General features: G+C 39.3%; 1 protein-coding gene across 3 annotated transcripts; it reads left to right on the top strand.

Annotated features, from left to right (window-relative positions):
* Positions 1 to 8,091: 8,091 nt before the first annotated feature.
* On the top strand, positions 8,092 to 25,618 carry jph4.L (junctophilin 4 L homeolog). Of its 3 annotated transcripts, none has more exons than XM_018259459.2 (6): positions 8,092 to 8,565; positions 9,322 to 10,157; positions 11,014 to 11,797; positions 17,293 to 17,411; positions 24,146 to 24,531; positions 24,644 to 25,618. In XM_018259459.2, exons 2-6 carry the CDS (start codon positions 9,779 to 9,781, stop codon positions 24,722 to 24,724), a joined length of 1,749 nt encoding a protein of 582 aa, XP_018114948.1. In that variant the 5' UTR covers positions 8,092 to 8,565; positions 9,322 to 9,778; the 3' UTR covers positions 24,725 to 25,618. The 3 variants fall into 3 exon arrangements, with proteins under 3 accessions (XP_018114948.1, XP_041420894.1, XP_041420891.1); XM_041564960.1 differs by having other exon boundaries at positions 9,338 to 10,157; XM_041564957.1 differs by having other exon boundaries at positions 8,551 to 8,624.
* Positions 25,619 to 27,565: the final 1,947 nt, after the last annotated feature.

Genomic DNA, 27,565 nt, shown 5'->3' on the forward strand with positions numbered 1-27,565 from the left:
TTTGATCACATGGGACGCTTTGCTAGAGAGGACTGTAGTCCTTGCCTAATTGGATATTACAACCTTTCTGACTGATATTTGACCAAGCCACAGTCTGATATTCCTTGGGGAGGCTGTCATTTTGGCCATTAGGAAAGCATTTTCCTGTTTTTTCAGTAGGATACAGTAGATAAACATATCTAAAAACTAGTGGTGTTGATATTTTGCTTTTAATTAAACTTCGGGGAAATAATATGCATCTCTAAAAAAAGAGAGAAAAAGAAAGGAATCCTACCAGATAAAAGGGCATCTGAATTATTAAATGTAATCTTTGGACTAATTGAGGAAATTGAGGTTAGGGACAGACAATTGCAGAGAATCCGCTGCTCCTTCACTCCTGTTCTGCCTGAACCAGATGCATTGTCTCCGCTTCGGTGCAGGCAGATGAGGATTTCGGGGCAGAATGCAACATTTCGCACTAAAATCCACCCTGCCTGCAAGGAGAAGGGGAGCAGCTGGGCAGCAGATTCTCTGCCTGTGGAGAAAATGTATCATCTGGCCCTATCCTAAAGCTACTCCATGTTTGGTCAGTACTCCGATAAATCCCGTACATCAGTGCTGTCCAACTTTTGTGGTACCGAGTGCCAGAATTGTCTGTCTTCATGGTGGGGGTTAACCACTCCCTGTAGCAGTTAAGGAGCATAGGACAGGCAGAGTATGACACACCCAGGGAGCTTAGGACAGGCAGAGTATGGCACACCCAGGGAGCCTAGCACAGGCAGAGTATGGCACACACAGGGAGCATAGGGCAGGCAGAGTATGGCACACACAGGGAGCATAGGGCAGGTAGAGTATAGCACATACACGGAGCATAGGGCAGGCAGAGTATGGCACACACAGGGAGCATAGGGCAGGTAGAGTATGGCACACACATGCAGCATAAATTAGGCAGAGCAGGAACAGGGAAACCTATCAGGCTCACTCTAAGGTAAACAGCTCATATTGTGCTACATACAGTGACACAATGCTGGTGCCCCTTCATATGAGGTGTAAACAATGTGTGTAAATTTGAGTCTGGGCCTGAGGTGTAAATAGTACAGGGCTTTAGGGTGTGAACAATAGAGGTGTTACAGGTGTGAACAATTATTTGAGGTATAAACAATACAGGGGCCAGTTAATCTCTGTAGTAATACCTCTTAAAGCTTACACATGGTAAACAGACATAGCAGGCAGACTTTCGTGTGAGGGGGCCACAGAAGGGGGGGCAGCCCCCGGGCAGCCAGTTGGACAGCACTAACCTACATAATGGACTTCTTGGAGTAAGGATAGGGGTCAGTCTCCCTGTATTGCTCAATAAATAACAAAAACTGTAGATTTTCAGCATAAACCCACTTCATTACGTTCATTTTGAGCAAGAGAGTAAACTGCATCATAGTAAAATAGGCACAGGTAGTTTCAGACTGTATGTCACATTAGCACAATGTGTTCAGAAAATATTGCTTTCTTTTGCAATTGTTCTTTTCAAAACCCTGGCTTATTTTGACCTTATCTGGGCCTGGAACCCCAAACAACCATTAATCCGCTACAGAATTTATTAAAATGATGTTGAAGAGAATCCTCTGGAGCTCTGGGTAGTCAATAAGAATGCCTTGGAGATCCTTGGGCCTCCAGTTTGACAACTCTGCTTTTATTGAATCATGTTCTTCCAGTGATGATCTGGCAGAGCATAACACCAGCCCTAAACTGGGTGTAGCACCAGGAATGGCACAAACTAAGCACTGCACTCCTTTGTGCCACACATGTGTCCTAATCTGTGGCACCCCAGGAATAGGCTGAAATGCAGCATACTGTATTTAGAAAAAGAACATTTTTATGAAAAATAGTTATGATCTATTTATGTTTGTATACATTCAAAATGGAGGCAAATCAAAGGGAATTCACATTTTCTGCAATCAATTTCTTCAGAAAAAACAAAAGCAATTCATTGCAGAAAACAGAATTCTCTCATATTCAGATTTCACTGAATAACAGGTTCCAGCATCCTTTGCAATGTGCTACAAAACTGTAAAATAAAGAAAACCTGATAATTTAGTTTTCATTTTAACCCTACCACATAAAAAAACATACAAACAGGTTAATTGGCTCTTGCTAAAGTTGACTATAGTGTCTGCTAATGTGATAGGGACCTTACATTTTAAACTCCCCTGGGGCAGGGACTGTTGTGAATGATGTATAGCCTCTGTAAAGCACTGTGTAAATGTGTTGGTGCTGTATAAAGAACAAAAATATCTGAACCTTTTTGCATAAGCTCAACTGAATGAGCTCATGTCATAAAGTGGAGTATTTCTTTTTCCCTTTAACTATTTTTTTTATCTCCCTACCCTATAAAGCCTTTTGTGATTTAGATACGGACTGCAGATCCTGCTTAGTCAGACAGTTGGGATCCTTTTACTGGAGGAGTCAATGAATGTTTTTATTATGCCACAAAAATAATGTGGAGGTATCTTGAAATTTGTATTGTATTTTTACTACAAATGATTGTATCCCTTTAAATTATGGTTTTTACTGCCGTATATAAACAGTGCTCCCTAGTGGTTGTCACTCTTGTATAATACGCATAGACTGGATGCAGAGAATAAGAATCACTGTGAGGCAGGCAAAGACAGTACACATTCAGTGCATCACACTATTGTGCAGATTTACTAAAGGGCAAAGTGGCCGTTGCTACCGACAATTTGTCCAGAAATCTCATCCACAGGGACAACGGCAATTAACTAACAGACATAGAGGACAATTCGCTAGCAAAAGAGAATGTCGCTAGCACAGTTTCGCACCCTATCTCCAGGCAAATTTTCTCTCTTTATTACTCTGCAAATTCACTAAAGTGCAAAATTTACAGAAAAGTTACCTCTTTCGCCAGAGTTTCCTTCACCACCTTAGACCAGGCGAACTGATAAGACGAAGCTACATCCTCCTCAATGTTATGTCAGTGACATCATATCCTGTATGCCGGAAAGTCATAAAAGTTGTAAAAAAAACGCTGGCGTCTTTTCATTTTTTAAAGCAGGATAGCCTTCAAAAGTCCTACCTATTAAACATTTTTGTGTTAATTTTTTTAACCAATTACTAAGGATCTAGTACAAGGTTCTGTTATATTATTAGAGAGCACAAAAGGAATTCATTTTTAAAAATCTGAATTATTAGATTAAAATAGAGTCTATAGGACATGGTCTTCCGATAATTTTGAGCTTTCTGAATAATGGGTTTCCAGATATTGAATCCCATATCTGTACATGTATTTGCAACGGGTTAATACACCCAAAAATAAAGCTGCAGCTTGCATTTATAACCATACACTTCTGTCATCGCTATGTAGCGCTGTTCAAAGTATTACCGGAGTCTGGCAGGTTAGTATCAAATAAATGGCTTTATTGAGCGCTTTAAAATAGCTGAGGAGGGGGGATTCACATCTAACGCGTTTCGTGTCAGTAAACCTGACACTTCATCATTTATAACCAACATGTCAGTGACTGCTACCATGTTAATTAAAAGGGCGGTTCACCTTTCAGCTAACTTTTAGTTTATAGGACAGCCAATTCTAAACAGCTTTTCAATTGGTCTTCATTATTTATTTATTTGTTATAATTTAATTATTTGCCTTTTTTTCTGACTCTTTCCAGCTTTCAAATGGTTTTTTTTTTAATAAAAAACAAATGCTCTGCAAGGCTACAAATTTATTTTTATTGCTACTTTTATTACTTATCTTTCTATTCAGGTCCTCTCCTATTCATAATCCAGTCTTTTTTGCAAAACAATGAATGGTTACTAGGGTAATTTGGACCCTATGAACCAGATTGCTGAAACTGCAAACTGGAGAGCTGTGGAATATAAAGCTGAATAACAAAAACCACAAATAATAAAAAATGAAAACCAATTTCAAATTGTCTCAGAATATCACTCTCTACATCATACTAACAGTTAACTCAAAAGTGAACAGCCCCTTTAAGAAAGCACCCAATCCAAGATCTGGCTGAATCCTAGCACTTTTTTGTATATATACTTTATTTAGCTGCTATTTGTCTTGAAAAACAAACCAGCAGATAAAACAATTTCCAGCATTATGCAATAACATTACTGGTGAAAGGGGAAATTATGATAAAAAAACATCAATGGTTTAGCAACAATTTTATAAACAACTTTACAAATATATATCAGGAAACATAAATGGCATTCCACAGTAGAAATATAGGCAAGAAATGTTATAGTTCATTATACAGTAGGTAAAAGGAAGTGTATCTGTAAGTAGAGACAACTACATTATGTGTGAAATGCAAGAGATAAGGAAGACTTGTAAGTGCCTGGAAATGTTGAAATATTAAGCACAGTTATACTGTATAATATTATGAGATCTGATTAAACGTGTCAGGGAAAAGCTTATTTCTGGGTATAATAATAATTCATCCTTCTTGTCAACAATCAGCAGTCTAGCCATATTTCATGACAAAGCTTTAGCCATGACAGCAGTAGTCAGTCATGTGCAGATCAACGCTTTTTTGTTGCTAATGCTGTATTAATTGCTTGTAAGTAAAATCTCAATTTGTTTTTTTTTTAAATCTCTGTTTTGATCAATAGCACGCAAAGCCATTCACTAATCTTTAAAAAGAAATGATTGTATTTATGAATAAGTGATTAAATTACTTGTGGCTGCAGAATGCAAATGGCAGTGAAGCCAACACTTTCTCTTCAGTGATGCCATCATAAAGTGTGCAAAATATGGCATTTCTACCCATATTCAATCTTAGGGTTAAATTCTCCTTTAAGTCCTTGAACACGTTATCTTGGTTGCCTACCTACATGCCTTTCAAGCCTGGCGTGAGCAATATTCCCTCTCTCATTTGTGTACAAACTATATGTGGTACCTACATACACACACAGGGTCGGACACAGGCTCAGGCACGCTATTGGCGCTGTCCCTGACCTCCCTCCCGGCCCCCGGTTGTGGCTGTGAGCAGAAAAAAGGTAGATGTGGGACAGGGTGGAGGGGGGTTGCGGCTGGGGCGGGGGGGACCTGAGGTGCCTAATGTGTCTTTGCCGCTAGGGTGGGGGGGGCCTTAAAGGGGTTGTTCACTTTCCAAACACTTTTTTTAGTTCAATTGTTTTCAGATTGTTCACCAGAAATAAACACTTTTTTCAATTACTTTCCATCTTTTCTTAGATTTTTCCAAAATCTAAGTTTAAATTTTAATGTTCTAGTGTTTCAGTCTGGCAGTTTAGTAATCCAGGCGCAGATTCTGAACTGTTACCATTTTGCAACATCTAGGGGCACATTTACTATTGGTCGAATATCGAGGGTTAATTAACCCTCGATATTTCACCCTCGAAGTTAAATCCTTTGTCTTCGAATATCAAAGTCGAAGGATTTAGCGCAATTCGTTCGATCGAACGATCAAAGGAATAATCATTGGATCAAAGATTAAATCCTTCTAATCGAACGATTCAAAGCATTTTAATCCATCGATCAAACGATTTTCCTTCGATCTCAAATTGGCTAGAAAGCCTATGGGGACCTTCCCCATAGGCTAACATTGATGCTCGGTAGGTTTTAGGTGGTCGAAGTTTTTTTTAAAGAGACAGTACTTAGACTATCGAATTTTGAATCATTCGATTCGTAGCTGAAGTCGTAGTCGAAGGTTGAAGTAGCCAATTCGATGGTCGAAGTAGCCAAAAAAAATACTTCGAAATTCAAAGTTTTTTTTATTCTATTCCTTCACTCGAGCTAAGTAAATGTGCCCCTTAGTTGATACATTTTTCAGCAGCATTTTTGGAGTATTAGCAACTATTGTATCAATTCTAACAGCTGCCTTTAAGGCAGAGACAAACAGCCAGATTCGGGGAAATTAGTCGCCCGGCGACAAATCTCTTCTTCGGGGCGACTAATCTCCCCAAACTGCCTTCCCGCCAGCTAGAATGTAAATCGCCAGCGGGATGGCATTTGGATCGATTCGGTTTTCCGAAGTCGCCCGAAGTTTCCTTGTGAGGTGACTTCGGAAAACAAAGCTTTCCGAGTGCCATCCCGCTGCCGATTTACATTCTAACCGGCGGGAAGGCAGTTCGAGAAGATTAGTTGCCTGAAGAATCTCTTTGTCGCTGGGCGACAAATCTCCCGAAATAGCAGCGTGTGTCTCTGCTCTAAATGAAACTCAGGGATTCTGCTCAGCAGGGACAAAGATAAGAAATGTATCAACTAAATGTATCAATTTAGAACAGTTTACAGGGTCGGCGACCCCCCCTCCCAGAGCAGCTTTAGAAGGTGAAAAACTACACTTTACACTTCAATATTAAAAAAACAGTCAAGAAAGTTATTATAGAAAAGTCTTTATTTCTGGCGAACTATCTGAAACCAACTGAACTGAACTGAACATGCACAGCTAACAAACATTAGTGCAACACGTGTATATTATTTCTAGATGTTTTTGTCTTTGTTACAGTATGTTAGAGTAATTAATTGCTTGCTATTATGTATGCCCTTTGCGGCTGCATTAAATTGGGATGTACATGTAATATCTGTTTGCAAATCATGGTATAACTGAATCTGTAAAGGGAACCCAAATCTAGATATGAGGAGGACAGCAACCGTCATAAAGCACTTCTACCCATTATGCAGCAACATACTACAGCTCAGCTCCAATGGAGGGCACAGGGACAGAATTTCACAACCCCTTTCACATAATTTATTATCATCATTTAAAGCAGCAGCCGCCACTGTCAGTATCACAGCTTAGTGTTCCAGCTGGCAGCTCTGCATAATAGAAAAGTAGCCATTAATTTCACTGATGATACAGTATAATGAATTGCTTATCCTCCAAAACAAATTGGTTCACTTTTTTTTTCATGCAAAGTTCATGTCAGTTTTGAAAAATAAGACACGAGTCCAAAAGACTTTCAGTTAATCCATTTATACTGTATATATGCAGGTCATAATGTTGCCGTACAGTGGAAACGTACTTCTATAGTCAAAGAGAGAGATCTCTAGTACAGGTATGGGATCTTTTATCTGGAAAGCTGTTATCCAGTAAGTTTCAAATTATGGAAAGGCTGTCTCCCATAGACTCCATTATAATCAAATAAATCCAAATTAAAAAAAATACATACTGTATTTTTCATTGTAATAATAAAACAGTACCTTGTACTTAATCTCAACTAAGATATAATTAATCATTATTGGAAGCAAAACCAGTCTATTGGGTTTATTTAATGTTTACATGATTTTTTAGTAGACTTAAGGTATGAAGATCAAAATTAGATCCATTATCTGGAAAATCCCAGGTCCTGAACATTCCGGATTACAGGTCCTATGCCTGTATAATTTATTGTATGTCAAGGGCAAGCTTCCTTTGTTAAGCCTGGCCTTTGGAGTGTTAAACACAGCACAGTGCTTGGCACTCATTTGTTAGACAGTCTCTCATTTATAGGGAAATTAGTCTCCTATTGCACAGGCTTGTATGGTAGAACTGCTACGTTTTTAACACTATTAAGCAATTACTATTACCTTCACTTTTTTTGGAAAACATTTCACAGAATGTGTAGCATGTCTGACAGCATGTGTATTTGAGTGTATGTTTTTTTTTGTAACATGATAGCGGAGGATTCTGCAGCGCTCTTCACCATGGTTACTGTTTCTATGGGTCCAGCCTCTCTTCTCCTCTTGCTGCCATGGTGACTGTATCCATGGCACAGCAGTAAGGATGTTACTAGGGAGGGAAGGAAGACTTTGCAATGAACAGATTTATACAGAGTGTAGAACGCTTTTATGCATTGTGGGTTTTACCTATTTGAAGGAGGTGATAAGGCATAAATATATACATTTAACAGAAAGATTCAGGAAATAGAACCTAGCACGTATTTATACATATCACTGCTTGAGATTAGACAGGTATTTATTATGTCTAAAATTTAAGCTTCCTGGGCACTAACAAGTTAACTGTATTGTGTTTCTGTATACCACCTCAGACCCACCCCCATGCAAATTTGTCCTCCCAGTGCTCCATCTTTTACTATACTCCACCCCTATGCAACTCTCTCACAGCACAAGCACCCCCCCGCTCTATTTGCACAGAAGCACTCCCCCCTGTATACCTATCACACCTACATACCATCCAACTCCCTCCCCAGGTATATCCCCATCCCTTGCTTTTCTTTACTGCCATACCCACCCTGTGCAACCACTCCCTCAACACCTCCCCAAAGGATTCAATTCATATCTACACACTTCTACACGTTGTAACCAAGCACCTCTGTCTAATACACTCATTTCTATAGAATGATATACTCCTACCCTGTTTCCTGTTAAAACCATTCACTGGTTTGAACACCCCTGCTGAAGCCTCCACCCCAATATTCCTTGTTTCCCAGCCCTCCAACTTAACATAAATGCAGCCTTTCCAAACCACCCCTCCAGCCCTCTGCTCCCTTAAAACATTTAACAACCCTCAATTCCTATTCTAGCCTACCAGTATCATCACTCCTATCCTTTGAAAACCTCCACCCCCTTCAGCTTTTGCAGCCTGCATCTATATCAACTGTTAGGTGAGTACGAGTTATGGGAGCAGATTCTGATGTTGTCGTGTCTATCGCTACATGTGTGTGTGAGTATTTGTTTAGAATCTGTACAAGGAAAGATCTCCCTTTTATTCATCTGCTGCCCAAATGTTATGCATTGTGTTGTTTTCATTCATTTATCTTTGTTGCTTGGAATAGAAGGATTTTTCAAAGCGCTGTAATTTTGTTCCTGTGCCGCATGCATTTCTATATTGTCCAGCTGTGTGTGCAGATGTGTAATGTACCCGTTGGGATATGCTGTTCATATATGTTTTTTCATACACACATTTTTTGTCAGTGTCTGCATTTATATTAATACATGTTATATACCCGCATTTATCCATTTTAACCTATAGCTAGTTTTTATGGTATTTATTTGTTTATCTGGGGAAAGGCATAACTGTGATTACAGGTACCAATATGTAAAAATAGGAATCATTTCATTTTAATTACAGTGAGACTGCATATTTTGCTGTTTATTGTAAACAGAATTGCAAGTTGTCGATTTTATGTTTACTTATGCATGCAAAGATCCAAATTTAAATACATTTAAAGGCCAGTTGTTAATTGTGATTTAATAAATAATGGGTAGACAATTACACAGTAGCACCTGTAATCACATAAACACATCACCTGCCATCAACTTATTATTCAGACAATAAATATTTGCCTATGTGATTGTGTATATGTACTCTATTAGGTTTCCTTTTTTCAATATATATGTCATGTTTTTTTTCTGAATAGTTCAATGCTATTTTAGATACTCCACGAGAAATATCCAGTGATCCAGTGAAAGTCATAAAGTCTGGAATAGTGACTTTCAGAGAATGTCTGGAAGGCAAATCCAAGGCACCTTATGATAGATGGCTTAGAAAAGGTAAACCTGCAGCTACAGCTTGGAATAGACTTTTTTAGCAGCCAGTTGTAAAGAGAAACTTTCAAAGGAATTCTGGAAGCAACAAGAGCAATTGCAGGAAAGCCTAAAAAGACATTGTTGGTGCTCCTAAAAAAGAGATATATTCCAATCGACAAATATTAGTCTTGCCATGACTTGCGTCCAATGAACTTCAATACATTTTCTTCATTATGTCAGTCTTGAATGTGTGAACTTCAGGGGAAGAATAAAGATGCTTGATGTACAGGGCAGGTAATTGGGGAACATCCTGGTGGACTATCCAATAGATGTGAGACCGGCTCATGCATGTTCAGCGGAGGGACATTTGGGTTTTCAGATGGAGGTTGTTACATGGGGGACTGGCAGGATGGTCGGGCACATGGTTATGGAGTGTGCAAAGGTCCTACAAGACAGGGGGAATACAGTGGCCTCTGGAGTAATGGTTTTGAGTCCCTGGGAGTTTACACCTGGCCAAGTGGAAACACATATCGTGGATACTGGGACCAGGGCAAGAAGAATGGACTTGGCGAAGAGCATAAAGGACGCTGGCTGTACAGGGGCGAATGGACTCATGGTTTGAAGGGGAGGCTTGGCATGAGAGAGAGTCTGTCTGGAGCAAAATACGATGGACTATGGACAGATGGACAGCAGGATGGATATGGGGTGGAAACGTACTCAGATGGAGGTAAGTAACACAGATAGGTAAAATAATGTATAATCACTTAAATTACGTTTGGTAAAATGGCAGCTGGAAAACCAACTTTATTGCTATGCTGCTACATTGTTTTAAATGTCAGAACCAGCAGTGAGTGCAGAAAATGTGTGTGCAAGTGACAGCTACTGCTTTAAATATCAATTAAATTTATATATTACTATACTACTATATATATATAAATATTAGGGATGCACCGAATCCAGGATTCGGTTCGGGATTCGGCTAGGATTTGGTCTTTTTCAGCAGGATTTGGATTAGGGGCGAGGAGGGAAATCGCATGACATTATGTCACAAAACAAGGAAGTAAAAAATGTTTTCCCCTTCCCACCCCTAATTTGCATATTCAGATTCGGTTCGGTATTCGGCTGAATCTCTAGCGAAGTATTCGGGGGTTCGGCCGAATCCAAAATAGTGGATTCGGTGCATCCCTAATAAATATATATGCTTCGTTATCGCAAAAAACATTTCCAAAAAGGCTTCCGGCCGTTAGCGACCATGTTTGCTCCATTTTTGACTGATTAAGACCTCAATGACTTACTTGCAAAGTTTGAGAATTTTGCAGTGTATGTAATAACATTTTGCAATCACAAACCATTTTTTCCCACAAAATATTTAACGAAACTCCAGAGCAGGTGTTAAAGGTTCACAATGCGCAATTAAGATTCGCATTGCAATAAAAGCCTAATAAAGAATATTACATTGTGACAGGTGAATTTTTATTCGCGAAATTTTGCTCTTTGCAAATTTTATTACATTTCCCCCTATATATATTAAAAGATGGAAATGTGGCAAATTCCTTTCTTTTCTTTTCACTGTTTCCAAATAGGTACATATCAAGGACAATGGCAATCTGGTAAGCGCCATGGTTATGGAGTGCGTCAAAGTGTTCCCTACCATCAGGCTGCCCTCTTACGTTCCCCTCGTACACCAACACTTAGCTCTTTGCCTCAATCCCCCAGTACCCACTGCCCCACTGTTACTAGTCTTCTTCCAGGAAGCCCAGCCTCTGGATCCCGAGGGGGATTTGTCTTGAAAGTCAGAGGGGTAGGTTCAGAATCCCATGGAGGTGGAAAGCCCAAAAAAAGGAGCTTCTTCTTTTCACGCTCTATCATTCTAAGTGGTTTTCGATTACATCGTGGATCTGATAATAAGACTCCCTCAAATGGTCGAGATAGCCAGCGTAGTTCCCTTCGAAGTGAGACAAGGGGTGCTGGGGGTTCTTTTGGATCAAGTGCCAGTCAAGATGGCTCCAGTGCAAGTGTGGCAGACACAGATCCAGAGTTGCCAATAGCTGCCTGGGAGACCGAGATATATGCAGGGGAGTGGAGAAGTGATCGACGCACTGGGTATGGTGTCAGCCGCAGGTCTAATGGACTCTGCTATGAGGGAGAATGGCTGAGGAACCGTCGACATGGTTATGGTAGGACAACCTTTCCTGATGGCTCACGAGAAGAGGGAAAGTATAAGATGAATACACTGACCAGTGGCAAAGTTAAAAGTCTGTTCCCACTAAGAAGGGGCAAAGGTCGAGAGAAGGTGGAGAGAGCAGTAGAAGCTGCAAGAAGAGCAGAGGGTACTGCCAGACAGAAACAGGAAATGGCAGTGGCCAGGTAAGAGACTATGGCAGACCCATTGTAAAGGATATGTTACTTGCACTCTCTGTTTACCAGTTGTAAGAGCTGCCACCCAAATATTTTAGTCCAGATTAGGAGGCAATGTGCACCAAACCAAACCAAAATACACTAGGTTTAGCGTTACTGCTTGTGACTTCATATTGTGTGTTCTATATAAAATATTTCATTATCGTTATGCTTTTTCCTTTTGCAAACCTTTTTAAACAGTCCATTATAAAGAGAAAATAGAGAAGGAATTCTGGGATGAAGCAAGAAAAAATTGCAGGGAAGCCTAAAAAAAACATTGTTTGGGCTCCTATGAAAGAGATACATTGTGTCAGTCATGAATGAGTGAACTGCAGGGGAAGAGCAAAAGATGCTTGTTGTACAGGGAAGGTAATTTATTCGGGAACATCTTTTTGTGGACTATCCAATACATGTGAGACCAGTCCATGCATGTTCAGTGGAGGAACATTTGGGTTTTCAGATGGCGGTTGTTACATGGGGGACCGGCAGGATGATTGGATAAATGGTTATGGAGTGTGCAAAGGTCTCTCAACCTTCAAAAACAACAATTGCTGGGTAAAGTTGGAGTTAGGGTTACTAAAGATGCCTCCCCTTACAGTCAGTGAGAATTAACCCTTACTGATGCTACTACTTTTAGCTCTCTGTGGCCAAAAAATGTCTGATTACCTGCTTGTCCAACATGTACTTTTAAATCCAGGCCCGGATTTGTGGAAAGGCCACCTAGGCCCGGGCCTAGGGCAGCAGGATTTTAGGGGGGGCGGCATGCCACAGTTCAAAAACACTGGGGATGCACTGGAGATACAATCATTTTTTTAAATTTCCAGTGTGCCAATCCCCATTGCGACAAACGGTAGTGGGCCTAGGAGCGCCCACTATGTAAATCCGGCCCTGTTTAAATCCAGTGATATTAATATGATTCTGGTCCTCCTTCTGCTGCCATAATAGCCTTGATGATCCTTGACTAGGCAGTTGAACATTATTGATGAGATTTGCTTCTTTTTTAGCCACATAAGCATTAGTGTAGCACTGGGCACTAATGATTGTCACTAAGGTCTGGCTTATAGTCAGTGCTTCAGCTCATCCCACAGGTGTTCAGTTGGATTGAGATGAGGGCTTTAAGCAGGCCAGTCAAGTTCTTCTACTCCTGTCTCACCATACTTATTCTGTACAGATGATGCGAGGAAGGGCATTATCATGCTGATAAAGAAAACGGCTTCCCCTGAAAACATTGCTACAAAGTAGGAACCAGAAAATTATCAAAAATGTCATTGTATATGTTAGTATTAAGTTTGCATTCACTGGAACCATAAACATACCAGTTACCTTATAACAACCATCAGTTCTTTGCTTTAGTTTTACAGCATGATTGGTTGCTATCTGTAACTGATGGTTCCTGTTTGCAATTGGCGACTGCACAAGAGAGATGTAAGATGTATTAATAAATGAGTCCTTTATGCTAATAGCACTTAGGGTGTTCTGGCTGCTGCTTTGCTCAGTCAGAATACAGTAAATGCTGAAATTTAATGACTTTCGCTGATTCCAATAGAGGTGTATGGGAAAAATGCTGCAGATATGGACAGGCTGACCACCTTTCCCTGTCAACCCACTTCTGCTTTAGGGAACATGTACATCATAGTTTTCTATCAGAAGTGATTATAGGGAATAGGGCACTTTGACTGCTGCTACATGGTGGCCAAAAATGCCTTGTGCTTCATAGGCTTTCAGGTTTTATTTAAACAAGCAGTGTAATCCATATTAGTCACTCAGTTGTCATTTAGGGGCAGATTTACCGGAGGGCGAAAATTCACCAGCGACCACTTCGCACCTATCTGCTTAGACAACACTAATTCACTGGAATCCAGCGTTTCATTGTGGGTGCCGAACGATGGCGATATTTCGCTAGCGTTACTTCGGCAATGCAAGCAATTGAAAGCGAAGATGCACTAGAGTTCATTTCTGCCTAGCACAAATTTGCTAGAGGTCTTGCGCTCAGATTAATTTGCATACGGCGGGAAATTTAAAGTTGAATGGACGTATATGTTGCAGCAAATACATTACATTACACAAGTCCAGGGAACCTTAAAAATGAAAATAGAGTTGTTATAATGTCCTACACATGAGCCCACTGTATAGTTAATGTTCCACATTTTATAAAATGTATGGGGGAAGCCGGTTACCCAAAAAAAAATTTAAGGACTTTTCCAGGCTATCACTCTGAAAAAAGTAAAAGACGCCAGCATTTTTTGGACTTTTGGAAGCTTTTTCCACTAAAAAATATGATGTAAGTAACAAAAAATTGAGGAAGATTTATGCACTCCAATGCACTTCTCCTGGTCTGAGCTGGTGAAGGCAAGTCTGGTGAAAGAGGTAACATTCAGTAAAATCTGCATTTCATTGAATTTGCGGAGTTACGTCCATTCGCCAGATGGAATTGTCGCCTGTCGATAGAGTGCAAATGACCGATAAAGTCTATCACTTTCGCTAGTGAAGTGACGCCTGCGCCCGTTAGTAAATTAGCGATGACCCTGTGGGCGGTAACACTAGCGAATTGGCCATTTCGCCCTTGAGTAAATCTGCCCCTTAGTCTGTTATTCATAATAGACACAGATAGGACTGCAGACAATAATGTAATCAGGGGCCTAGTATACAAGCTAATCTTGATCCATTTATGATCAGACTGTATGTGTTTCTTTGTGTGACATTGCCCTGCCAACTTATAACTATACTAGTATGTAAATGTGCTTGTGGTGTTAAAACCAAGCAAAGTTTTGATCAGCCTGCAACAGACAAGCTAGCTATATGTTTACAATTTGTAATCCTCTTGTAAATTAGGTTTTATGTGCAAATAATGAAAAATATTTTGCAATATAATGGACTTTTTTATTGCCGGCCTAGTTTGCATCATGTGGTTTTTTTTTTTTTTTACATGTAACATGATCCGATATGATTTTTGGAGGAAAATACATTGTAAAATTGGATCTGACTTTTTGTATGGAAATCTCATCAGCTGAACTGGGTTACTATTCTTAGTATAAGTGCTTGGCTGCGGCATGCAGGTGCTCCTTTATTACTCTGTCACATTAATATCTTACAGTGTATGTGTCCCTGTCCGGTGTCCTTTTATTTGCTCTCTCCCTTAATGTCTCTGGGGTTTTACCACTGGTCATTGAAATGTCTCACACTGTACCACAGCACAGTTTAAAGGAAAACTATACACCCAAAACGTATAATTAAGCAAATTAAGTGGCATATTAAAGAATCTTACCAAACTGGTATATATATTTAAGTAAATCTTGCCCTTTTACATCTCTTGCCTTGAGCCACCATTTCGTGATGGTCTGTGTGCTGCCTCAGAGATCACCTGACCAGAAATACTTCAACTCTAACTGAAGAAGTGTGGAAGCAAAAGACAGAACTCTGTCTATTAATTGGCTCATGTGACCTAACATGTATGGTTTGTTTGTGTGCACCATGAATCGTAGGACCCCAGGCAGGGGCGTAACTATGGAGGAAGCAGACCCTGCATCCCCATGAGGCCCTAACTCATATGCAATTTCAATAAACACTGGTAAAACCAGTCAACCTCTAAACATTTTGGGGGCCTGAAAAATAATTTGCTGTAGGGCCTAGTAATATCTAGTTACGCCACTGATCCCAGGGTTCGGCCCTTATTTTTTAAAATGGCAATTTTCTATTTATGATTACCCAATGGTACATACTACTATAAATGTATATTATTATGAAAATGGTTTATCTACATGAAGCGGGGTTTTACATATGAGCTGTTTTATGCAGTATATTTTTATAGAGGCCTACATTGTTCGTGGGGGGGGGGTGTATAGTTTTCCTTTAAGCTTTTCTTGCACCTCATCTGGATAACTCTTAGTAAAGTGCAGTGTAACTAGTTGAGATATTCAAGGATACAATAAAAAAGCAGAGAAGCACTTCTCACCTCCAACAATACCTTTTATTGGGGCAATGTGCCTTCTGCAGGTTTACAGTAAGCACAACGCTGCCTCCTTCAGGGGTGCCTGCTGAAATGCTAGTACACTGAGCTCTCTTTATTGGAGAAGTAGGCACATTTCCAAACACACAAACATAACTTGCTTTATGGTCTAGTGCAGTGATCCCCAACCAGTAGCTCGCGAGCAACATGTTGCTCTCCAACCCCTTGGATGTTGCTCTCTGTGTCTTCAGAGCAGATGCTTATTTTTGAATTCCAGGCTTGGAAGCAAGTTTAATTGCATAAAAACTAAGTATAGTACCAAGTAGAGCCTCTTTTAGGTTGCCAGTCCACAAAGGGGCAACCAAATAGCCAATCACAGCCCTTATTTGGCACCCCTAAGGGACTATTTTATGCTTGTGTTGCTCTCCAACTCTTTTTACATTTGAATTTGGCTCACGGGTAAAAAAAGGTTGGGGACCCCTGGTCTAGTGATACTAACAAGTTATTCTACTTTACCCGGAAAGAGGAGGGAAATTGGGTAAATGCAACAACCAATCACACATTGAGCAGATTTGTTTATGTTCTGAATGGACAGAGGGTGATTTTTGTGTTGGGGAGGCTATTAAAGATATTTACTATGCAGTTTCCTTCATTGTATCCCAGGACCAGTTTCCTGTGTAATATACCGGAGCACATGGCATGATAAATCCAGTGCAAATTTCATATATAATGCCCACAGAGCACATGGTAGTATATATACTGTATCAGTTTAATTTATAATAACCTCAGAACACACAGCAGAATAAATGCAGTGACAACATCCTGTGTAATACATAATTTCTGATTGTTTACTAACTGACCCCAGCCTAAAGAAATGGTTGTTTAGACTGAAAGACATCATATCATGTTATGCTGGTGATTGCTGTAGTCTACAGAAGTTGATCAAGACCAATAAGTGCAGGCATGTTAAATACAGATAGCAGTCCCTACATGGTTTGGAATGTGTCCTGAAAGATGCACAATTCTACTTAATGTGTTACTTAATGTAGAGAAAGCTTTTGCTTTGGGGCCTGTACCTTCTGGCCTCTGAGTATTTAATATCTCTGCAAGACATGATTTATTACTTTATTAAATTAAGCTGCATTGTCACATTGAGTAAATTATTTGGCTCAGACAAGCTTATCCTTATTTTAAAGCACCTTTGAAATGAGGCATTTTATCAATGTTAAGGGAAATAAAGTACCTCTTCTGTTGCTTCTGACAGTGCAATGTGTGTAAGTCGTGCTTTGGCAGCTCTGTCAGAGTTCTGTGACTGTTCATGGCATTGCCAATTAGTTTGTCTCTCTATTGCTGTGGCTGGCACTTGCCTTCTTCTCCATGACTGGAAGGACACATCAGTCTTATCTTCTAGCTGTTTCTGTTCTCTGGCCACGCAGTTCTGTTTCTCACTCTGGCAAAGTAATTCCATTTGTCTTTCCCTGGCAGAGCTGTTTATTAGATTTTCCTCTCTCCCTGGCAGTGCTGCAGATGCCCGCCTTCAAGCTGACGCAGCGTCTGTAGCTGCTCAACAGGCTCTGGAAGCTTCTCGAGCTGCACAGATTTTGTCACAAGACCTAGAAGAATTGCTGGAGACACCAAGTAAGTGTCTGTGTACATACAAAGCATGCACAGTACTAGAATATACATGTACTTATCAATACAGAAAAAGTGAACAGAATCTATGAACATTAAATATGTATGTGCATAGCAAACTAAAAGATAGACCATGTTACAGATTTAAACTCTTAAAATCTTTACTTTACAATGGCCAATTTCACTCTAAATTTTAATGATCCAACCCAAGCACAGACTTCCTTGGATAATTCACTCTACATGTAGTGCAACTTTCTTTACAATGTATGCATCTTTAACCTCTTGAACAATGATCTACAGAATATCACCAATAGCTGAAATTGGAAAAAAAAAATGACATGAGACAAGGGAGATTGCTCATTTGTCTTCTCACCCATTTATTTTGAGAAACAAGCTTTTCCATCTAAAAACATTGATTGACTCGTATCGTACTATCAGGGGAGGCATTGACCTCGGTCAAATCAAGTATCCTGTCTGCTAACTGGTGTTCTTTTTCACCAGACCTGGCATTTTCAGCTAATAAAAAAAGCATAACATAATAAACGTTGTTAGCAAAATTTAGTAACCAGTGAGATGTAGAGAATAAACTGTGGAAATCTGTAAGGGTTGAAAAAATTACCACACCAATTTTTCTTGACAAAGCCTAATGAGAATCTTTGAAAACATATAGACAAATATAAGAGGTCCTCTGCACTCTACCCATTATCAATATATTTAAGACTTTGAAACATTTTGTGCATACAGCTACTAAAAAATGCCTTACCCTTTAAACAAAACAGGGATCGCTTGTCCCTGTGTAAAATGTATAATGAAGCAATAGAATTCTTAATAAATCAGAAAAAATTGAGTGTAGGACTGGCCAGATATGGGATGACTTTGGTGTAGTTGGCCATCTTAAATATATTGCCATATATGGACAAACAATCCCTGTTTTGTTAAAAGGGTAAGGCATTTTTCAGTAGCAGTATGCACAAAATGTCTCTGTCTTAAATATATTGATAATGGCTTGAGTGCAGAGGACTCTTTTATTTGTCTATATGTATTTTGTGGTCACAGTCTCATTGCACCCCCGCCTAATGGTTTTAAAAATTAGTGGTGAGCACAACTTTCCATTGTTTGTTATAACCTTTGGATACTATTTATACAGGTGCAACAAAAATGTTACAGTTGCAACAGACAAAGCAACATTCTTCCTGAATTTTTACATATTTATAAGGTCTAATATAATATTGAGATAGATTTTATTAGGGATGAACCAAATCCACTATTTTAGGTTTCGGACAAATCCAGAATCCTTTGTGAAAGGTTCAGCCGAATATTGAACCGAATCTGAACCATAATTTGCAAATGTAAATTAGGGAACCAAGGAGGAAAGAGGACCACATGCTGAGTGAGCCATTAAAAGTTTTTTGACTTCCTTGTTTGTGTGATGAAAAGTCATATGATTTTTTGGATTCAAATTTGGTTTGGCCAGTTACATGGCACAGAATTTTGGCCGAATCCCAAACCAAATCCTGTATTCAGGGCATCCCTATATGTAATCAAAGACCAATTAGCAAATCCTACAGGTTTCGTAGCAGTTCTTTGTAGCAATTTTAAACAGACTAATTCAAGTATCCTATCAACTCAGTTGAAACTGTAGGATAATTCTCTTTTGATCCAGGCCCGGACTGGCAATCTGTGGGTTCTGGCAAATGCCAGAGGGGCTGCTGCAAATTCCCATAGACAGTCACTATTTATTGGGCTGGTGGGAGGCTGCTTGGGCCTCTGTGTACTTGGAATGCCAGGGCCTATTTTGATTCCCAGTCTGGACCTGTTTTAATCTATAACAAATCAGTGTGATTGATTATAGACTGTTCATTGTATTAATAAGTAGCATTGATCTTTACGGATTGATCACAATCACTTGATCAATCTGTGGTGTCAGGAGTTAAAAAATGTAAAATGTGGCAAACGGATCCAGCTGCACTGTACCCATAAGGATTATTTTTGTTCATTAGGTGAGATGCACCCTCTGCTTCAATTGATCTAACTAAATCGTAGACAAAAATACTTGTCTAATATTCCCAGGAAAAGCTGTCAGGACAAAATATAAATTGTCAGGTTGTAAAAAAAAAGTAAATTATGTGTAAATTAGAGAGTAATGAGCAATCAAACAAAGACACTTTCTGACTGATGGTTACAGAGACAAAACAGAAAAGTGAAAGCAAAGACAGATAAGCAAAATAGCCAATTAAGGGTGGTGGCACATGCTCAGATTAGAGGAGATTAGTCGCCCAGCGACAAATCTCCTCTTCTTCGCGTGACTAATCTCCCTGAAATGCCTTCCCATCGGCTAGTATGTGAATCGCCGGCAGAATGGCACTCGGATCGCTTTGTTTTCTTAAGTAGCCCGAAGTTGCCTCATTAGGAAACTTTGGGCGAATTCAGAAAGCCGAAGCTATCCGAGTGCCATCCCTTGGCGATTCACATTCTAGCTGGTGGGAAAGCATTTTGGGGAGATCAGTCACCCGAAGAAGAGGAGATTTGTCGCTGGACGACTAATCTCCCCGACTTGCTATGTGCGCCACCACCCTAAAATGGTTTGGGGTGATAACTACAGGTGTTTGTTATAGCCTCCATTGCATAACATTGTTGCTTTATAAGTAGAAAATATACATTTCTGTGCAAACTTTGCAATAGAGATAGAGGAAAGTGACTGTTAAAATTCAAACACAATCCAAAGGAGATATAATTTGTCACATAATTCCTGTCTAAAGCTACTCCAAAAAGAGGGTTTATGAGCACCAAAGAAATAATCGGAAGTGAACCAAGGAATTAATTTGTTTGCTGCCATTCAGTCCCTTTGTATCAACACAATTAAAGAGGTTGTTGAACTAAAACTCCACTGACAGCCTGGCATACTAAGGAATCCTGGATTCATTTATTATTTATTCATTTATCATTGAAGGATTTGAAGGCAGAGACTTAACTGAAGCAGTTGGAGTATTTATTGAAATTATTGCAGTGTTGATTTGATTATTGTTGGATTAACCTATTCATTTTGAAAGTGACATTCATTTTCTATGGAATTATTTGTTTGACTCCATTGCTCAGAACATAATTAAAGAGCTGTGTTTTATCTAAGAAAATAACAAATAATTCAAAGAACATTGCCTGGTCTGAATTGCTAATGCCAATACACATTTGGCATTCTAAATGTATAGTCAATTCAAATGGAATTGTATATACCTCAATGAAAAGCTGATAAAAACATTCTAGCCATGGATGATATAGCTACACTCCTTTAAATATAAAATGCTGCACCTGAATACATATTTCCTCTTAGACCTAATACATATTTCCTCTTGGAAGGTCTATTAAATACTAGGGTATGACACAAAAAACAATATTCTGGCCCACCCCGTGTTAAAGAAAAGGGAATCTGTCAGGTAAATTAGGATCTACACCAGTGATCACAAACCAGCAATTCTTTTGATATTGCTCCCAATGTCCTCAAAACAGGTAATCATTTTGGAATTCCTGTCTTGGAGTTTTGGAGGCCTAAAGACCACGTGTACTGAAAAACAGAGCCTCCAGCGGGCTGCCAGTCCACATGGGCAAACAAACAGCTAATCGCAGCTCTAATTTAACACCTCCCAGTAACTAGTTTCCAGCTTGTGTTGCTAATCAACCCCTTTTACATTTGAAAATAGCTTACAGGTGAAAAAGTTAGGGACCACCGATCCACACTATTATTGAAGATTCCACATTCATTTTTTAGTGTGTCTAATCCCTTGGCTCATATCAAACTGGTCAGACTAACATAGAATGTTTTGTTATAAATTCAGACTTGATAAAGTTACTATTAATGCATGTTTGGCAAGGTCGCTAAATGAGCAGATCTTTATGTGATTTGGACACCAAAATGGTGGGCCAGATCTGTACTAATCTTGTACAAGTTGTAGTGCACACCTATAAGTAGGCGGTAGTTATTATGCTGGACCAGCTGTATCCCTCTTTCTCTCTCAGAACACCCCCCCAGTTCCTTTCTTGGTAGAGTAGCCATTCCATTCCATAAATATTTTTGCCCTCTTCAGCCAATGCCTAGTGGTGAAAAATTAGCATGATACTCCAGAATGGAATGCTGAGTATTTTTGAAAGTTTTCATTGATAGATGAAACTAACTGAAGCTAGGTTAATATTAAGGCTGTTCAGCGATACAGTGGAGTAAACTTCAGATTCAGTCAGTATTTTGCAGAGACAATAATTGTCCTTTCCATTATGGTTCTAGGAGAAAATATTTCTCTTAATTCAGTTCAAGATAGACTTCAATTTAGATTTTAAGTGAGATACAGTTTGATCATTGACTTGAGTCTTGACCATAAGTTGTTATAATGAAATCTAGCTTTCAAGTCAAAAAGCACTGGGCTCATGGCACATGAGGTGTTTTATATGCCTGTGTTTTTCAGCTGCCTAAACCCTGCCGACAAGCCTGTCATTAGCCTGCAATTAGTTTTCAGCCAGAAAAAGCTGATTCCGGTACAATTATTAATGGTCTCCTGAGAATACATCCCATATGACATGAAACTTGTATAACTGCTACTTTAGAAAGGAATGAAATAAGTACACATTGATTTTAAGCCTTTTTTTCTGAATTTGCCAATATTATGCATTGCATTATGTTTATTAATTGATATTTGGAACTGCTTTGCTTTGCTGATGGGCATAATGGAGCTTGATATCTGTATGCTCTAAATTCCAGTTTGGGGTGTACCCAAACTTAACATGGAATGGCATAGCTGTTTCCTTGAATTTAATTTAACTGAAGTTTCACTGCAAATGCAAAAAAATTACATGTTTTTACCCAAAAGTCAGATGTAGTTCACATAGAATTCCAGCATAATAACTACCACCTACTTATAGGTGTGCACTGCAACTTGTACAAGAATAGAACAGGTATGGAATCCATTATTTGGAAACCCGTTATCCAGAAAGCTCCGAATTACACAAAGGCCATCTCCCACAGACTTCAGTTTATTCAAATAACCCAAATTTTTAAAAAATAGTTTCCTTTTTCTCTGTAAGAATAAAACAGAACCTTGTACTAGACCCAAACTTAGATATAATGAATCCTTATTGGAAGCAAAACCAGTCTATTGGGTTTATTTAATGTTTACATGATTTTCTGGTAGACTTAAAGGGCACAAATCATAACTAAAATCATTTACTATGTGAAAGTTCAAGAAATCCGATTTATAAAACAGTTAGAATTGTTTGCATAATGTAAATCATCAGCTCACTATTCCTTCTGCAAGATCTTCCCTATCTCCACTGCAGTTCTAGCTGAGGCAGGCATGTTGGATTTCACTGGCTCCTCCTACCTATATCTTCCCAGCCAACTGTAGCTCTGAAATCTCGCACATGCTCAGTTGAAATTCCTTGGTTGCTTATCAACCCTTCTAAGCTATTTTTAAATCAGCCAAACCTCTGTGTTAGCTGCTGTTCAGTAGTGCTGCCACCTGCTGGAAGTTAGTGTGTGCCCTTCATTTGCATAATAACATCACCAGCAGGGGACAAGATAGGGAAATCTTGTGCTATTACTATTGGAGGGGTTTACTAAAACAAGGCATTCTGGGTAGAATACTCAAGGCAATACTACAATCTGAGCATGCTCCTGAAATTTGCATGATATGGTCACTGTTATAGTCACTGTATGGCCTCCCTCAGTGAAAGAACCCATTTAAAAATGTAAGTTTTTTTTTTAAAACGACAGTTTTTTTTTCAAAAAACGATATCTGTAGTTTGTGTAACCTCCAGGGTTTCCATTGTATTGCAGCTGGTTAAATTATAACCAACTCTGTGTTCATGTGCTCCTCTTTTTAGCAATTGTAGGCAACAGAGTGAGAGCAGACAATGAGAGGAATACTTTATGACTATGTGCAGTTGATCAGTTTTAAATCCAGGAACACAGAGTCAAAAGTGACAGTCTCTGGAAATTAGACACAGTTGGTAGCTATGGTATCAAAGCACTCAACATTCCCAGTCTCTGCTCTCAGTGGGTTCCGTGCAACATTAGCTGAAGAAGAGTGTCTATTCTGATTCCTCAGCTAATTTCAGTCCCCATGGAGAGATACATTTCAGTTTATTCTTTCTGCTATGTCTTTGCAAAAGCAAAACATTATTATGCAGGCTGGCTTCAGTGAGGTCTGTAAGGATGCTGATATTAGAAGAATAACCAGTAAAATTCATGACCAGTTCCTTATAAGTGCTGCTTTATTTTATGCTAAATAAGCCCCTTCTTTAACCAGTGACATTTTTTACTTCACGGATATGGGCATTATACTAACCATTTGGGATATAGAAAGCAACAGTTTTGCATGTTTTTCATGTTGAATATAATCTGGTGTTGGGAAATAAACATTGCCTACCACATTTTTTGAGCAACAATTGCCTGACCCGTAAGACCACCTGCATGTCTATGTAATTTCCTTAGGAATAAATAGAGACAATTTTGTTGCCTGCTGATCTTGAATAGTCAATAGGCGACAAAACGCATTGAATAGTCCTGTCTGCCATTACCCCAAGGTTTACAGCAAACTGAATTAACATTTAAATACTCATTGCAATGACTTGCCATTGTGAAACAATGTTGTGAATATTTCTGTGATTCATACACAGGTCACTTTAAAATGAAGAATATTGCAAACCTTTTATCTATAGGTCTTTTTTTGTGAGTTCATCCTTGACTTTCTTTGTAGGTTCCCTGTGTGTGCAGGACGGGCAGGAGAACATAGCTGAGGAAGGTATACCATGGCTTAGGCAGTGTCCAGAGTTGAGTCATGATGGGACCCCTTTACCTGATGGAACCCCTGAGCCCAGCTTGCCTCCCAGTCATCCTGATACTCCCCCTGGTTTCAATTGCACCCAACACTGGGAAACAACTCTATGCCCACCTATACAGGAAGAGGAGGATAACTCCACTGAGGCAGGAACACCTGCGCACCTTCCTGAACACTCACAAGAACAAATGCTGCCTGAGTCCCACCCTCCCACAGGACTGAACAACACCAAATCCAGCATTGACTTTGTGGGAGAAGTTGATGTGGAGATAATAGAGCCTCCCCAAAAAACAAGTATGCAAACGGTAATCAGCACATTCTTATATTTCAGTCTTTTTTTTTTTTTTTTGCATTTTGCTTTCCTTCTTCTTTTCTTCTATTGTCCATTCCTGGAGTAACTGTTTCTTTTTCTTGCAGGATGCTGACCCTCTTGTGGTGGCTATCGTGCTGTTTCTTGATGTCTCGCTCGCATTCCTCATCTCCTATTTTCTGACATGATGAGATGAAGGAGTGTCCCTTTTCTGACACTCACTCGCAATCTGTCTCTCCTTCTCTACCTCTCTTCCCTGATGTTTACATATAAAGGGCTCTATCACTTTCAATCATGCTCTCTTTCAGTCTCTCTCTTGCTCTCTCTGTCGCTTGTGATCTGAGAAGCAGTCTCCTTAACGTAGTACAAAGTCAATATGGACTATGACTGTTCAACATTCATCTTCCTTTTATCTCTGTCTCTCTGTCTTTTGTTAAACCATTCTCCTCTGTTGTAGCCCCTCTTAATGTTTCTTGTGTTCTTCTCTTACTCTCTCTTGATATTATCTTCTTTCAAGGAATGTAATGATCCTGTTCAGCATATCTGCAAGAATTTGCCTTTGCAGAGTAAAAAAGCCTCCTACCCAGCATTCCTATACCTTCCTTTGCCTCCCACTCTTGCCTTATGCTCTTTCATATATTGCCTTCAAACATCCTTCAGTCGTTCTCTGCTAATCCCTTTAATATCCTGTGCCATCTTACACAAATTCCACATTTAATTGTCCTGCACAATACTCTCCCATATCCTTGCCCAGCATTTCCCTGGTTATGCATTGTGCCTGCCCTTTTCTACAGATGCACAATTTCTTTCTTGCTATGATGCCTGAATTCTCCTGCCCGTTCTCTCCTACCAACTGCATTGTGCACCCTCTTACCTCAAGCTTGATTTCCCTGTCAGAGCATGCACTTCATTCCTATTTTTGTAGCAGTATTTTGCCTACTTATGAACCTGGAAATGCAAAAAAAAAAAAAAGAAAAAAGTGTAAAAAAAAAATAAGAAAAGAAAAAACTGAGATAATAAAATGCATAAAATACCAACATTTGTGTGTTATATATCATTACTTCTGCATCTCTACATCTACTAAGCATGACTAAAGGTTACAGCAGCCATACACAGGCCAACTTCATACAGTATGTGACCAGTCAGCCCATTGGCCAAACTGTAGATATTTCATGAAAGGACCGTATACACTGCATGGATTTCTTACCATTGTTCCATTAGTCAGTGTAGTCAGCTTGATAAATCAGAACAGTGGGAAGTGACGGGAACTGCAGGACCCTTAATTTCTTTATCTGTCAGTTTACTATACTGGCCCGGTACTATTGGGGCCAGGGCAAAAATCTTATTGGTGGGCTACAGCATAAAAAATTTGTGGCAGTAGTATTACCATCAAGCAGGTAAATTTGAATATAATAAGGTAGGCAATAAATGAAGCAACTAACAGATTTCTTTCTGTGTTCATTGCTTAAAAACAAAAAGCCAATCGTCCACCTCTACATGTTACACTACTAGAAAAAAAGTCACCATAAAAGATAAAAAAGTAAAAACAGAAAATTAATTAAATGTTGTGGAGTTATTCCACTGAATAAACTTGAGGGGTCTGTAATTTGACGAATGGGTTATGCCAAAGCCATAATGTCTTTGTGGACCCTGGGCAAATGGGTCTTTTGCCTATTTATTAAAACAGCTCTGGATATCATGCATTGGTCAATAATGCCTGATCCAGGAACTGACTCATATCTATAGTACATGAACATGCATCTGCTGGGCCACTATACAAGCACTAAAAAACATTTTATACAATTTTATCAATACATGTATGGCAAGCCTAAATCATAACTAATTTGGCCCACTATAGCCCGTGGGCCAAGAAATCAAATCTTTGATTTCTTGGATTTCTTGAAAGGTCAGTTCTTGTGCACCAAACAGGAGGTGCAAGTAAAGTGCGACTGGCTGACATGATATGCTACCATAAAAGACTGAAAGGCATTTTGCTGCAATTCTAACTAGAAAATCCTGAATCCAGGATTCCCAGAATTTTCGGTTTTTCATAGTTACAAAACACTTTTCTAACTCTTGAGAAATTGTTTTTTCAATTGGGTTGTTCACCTTTAAACTAACTTTTATCATGCTGCAGAGAGTAGTATTTTGATAATATTTGCAATTGGTTTTAATTCCTTATTATTTGTGGTTTTTGAGTTATTTAGTTCTTTATTCAGAAGCGTTCAAGTTTGCAATTACAGCAGTCTGGTTGCTAGGGTTCAATTTACTCTAGCAACCATGCATTGATTTGAAAAGTAGACTGGAATATGAATAGTAGAGGGCCTTTATTGAAAGACAAGTAAAACAAAGTAGCAATGACAATACATTTGCAGCCTTACAGAGTTTTTTTAGATTGCGTCAGTGACCCCCATTTGAAAACTGGAAAGAGTCAGAAGAAGAAGGCAAATAATTCAAAAGCTATCAAAAAGAAAACTATCCTATTTTTGGACCGTGTGTGGAGAGTCCCGACATTTTTAGTCCGGCGGAGATCGGTCGTTTGGTCAATCGAACAGGTTTAATTTTGTCCCGACCGTCCCACCGGAGCCCATTGCGCTCTCATCGTAATCCGATCGTTCGGCCATAGGGCCGAATGTTCAGATTACCCCCGATATAGCCATGCCCGTTAGTGGCATATCGGGGAAAGATCGGCTGGTTTGGCGATGTCGCCAAACGAGCGGATCTTTGCATCTATGGCCACCTTAAGGGACAGCATGCCATATTGCTGTCTTGGTTCACTGCATTTTCCCTGCATTAATTATAGGATGAATACATAACTCAAATAGAATGTCTTTAATGAGGCTAAATCATTTTCTTTTTAATTTCATTGTTAAGTTTATATTTTATTATTCTATTCAAAATTAAGAGCTGAATTTATTTTCCATAGCTTCTTAAAAAGGCAGTAATGTCCATTTGCAGGCCTGCAGCCTGTATATTACCCTCCAGGGGATTTCTATGGCTCACGGACTTTTATGGGATAATCATGTAAT

This window comes from Xenopus laevis, chromosome 1L (genome assembly GCF_017654675.1).
Source record: "Xenopus laevis strain J_2021 chromosome 1L, Xenopus_laevis_v10.1, whole genome shotgun sequence".
Lineage (NCBI taxonomy): Eukaryota > Metazoa > Chordata > Amphibia > Anura > Pipidae > Xenopus > Xenopus laevis.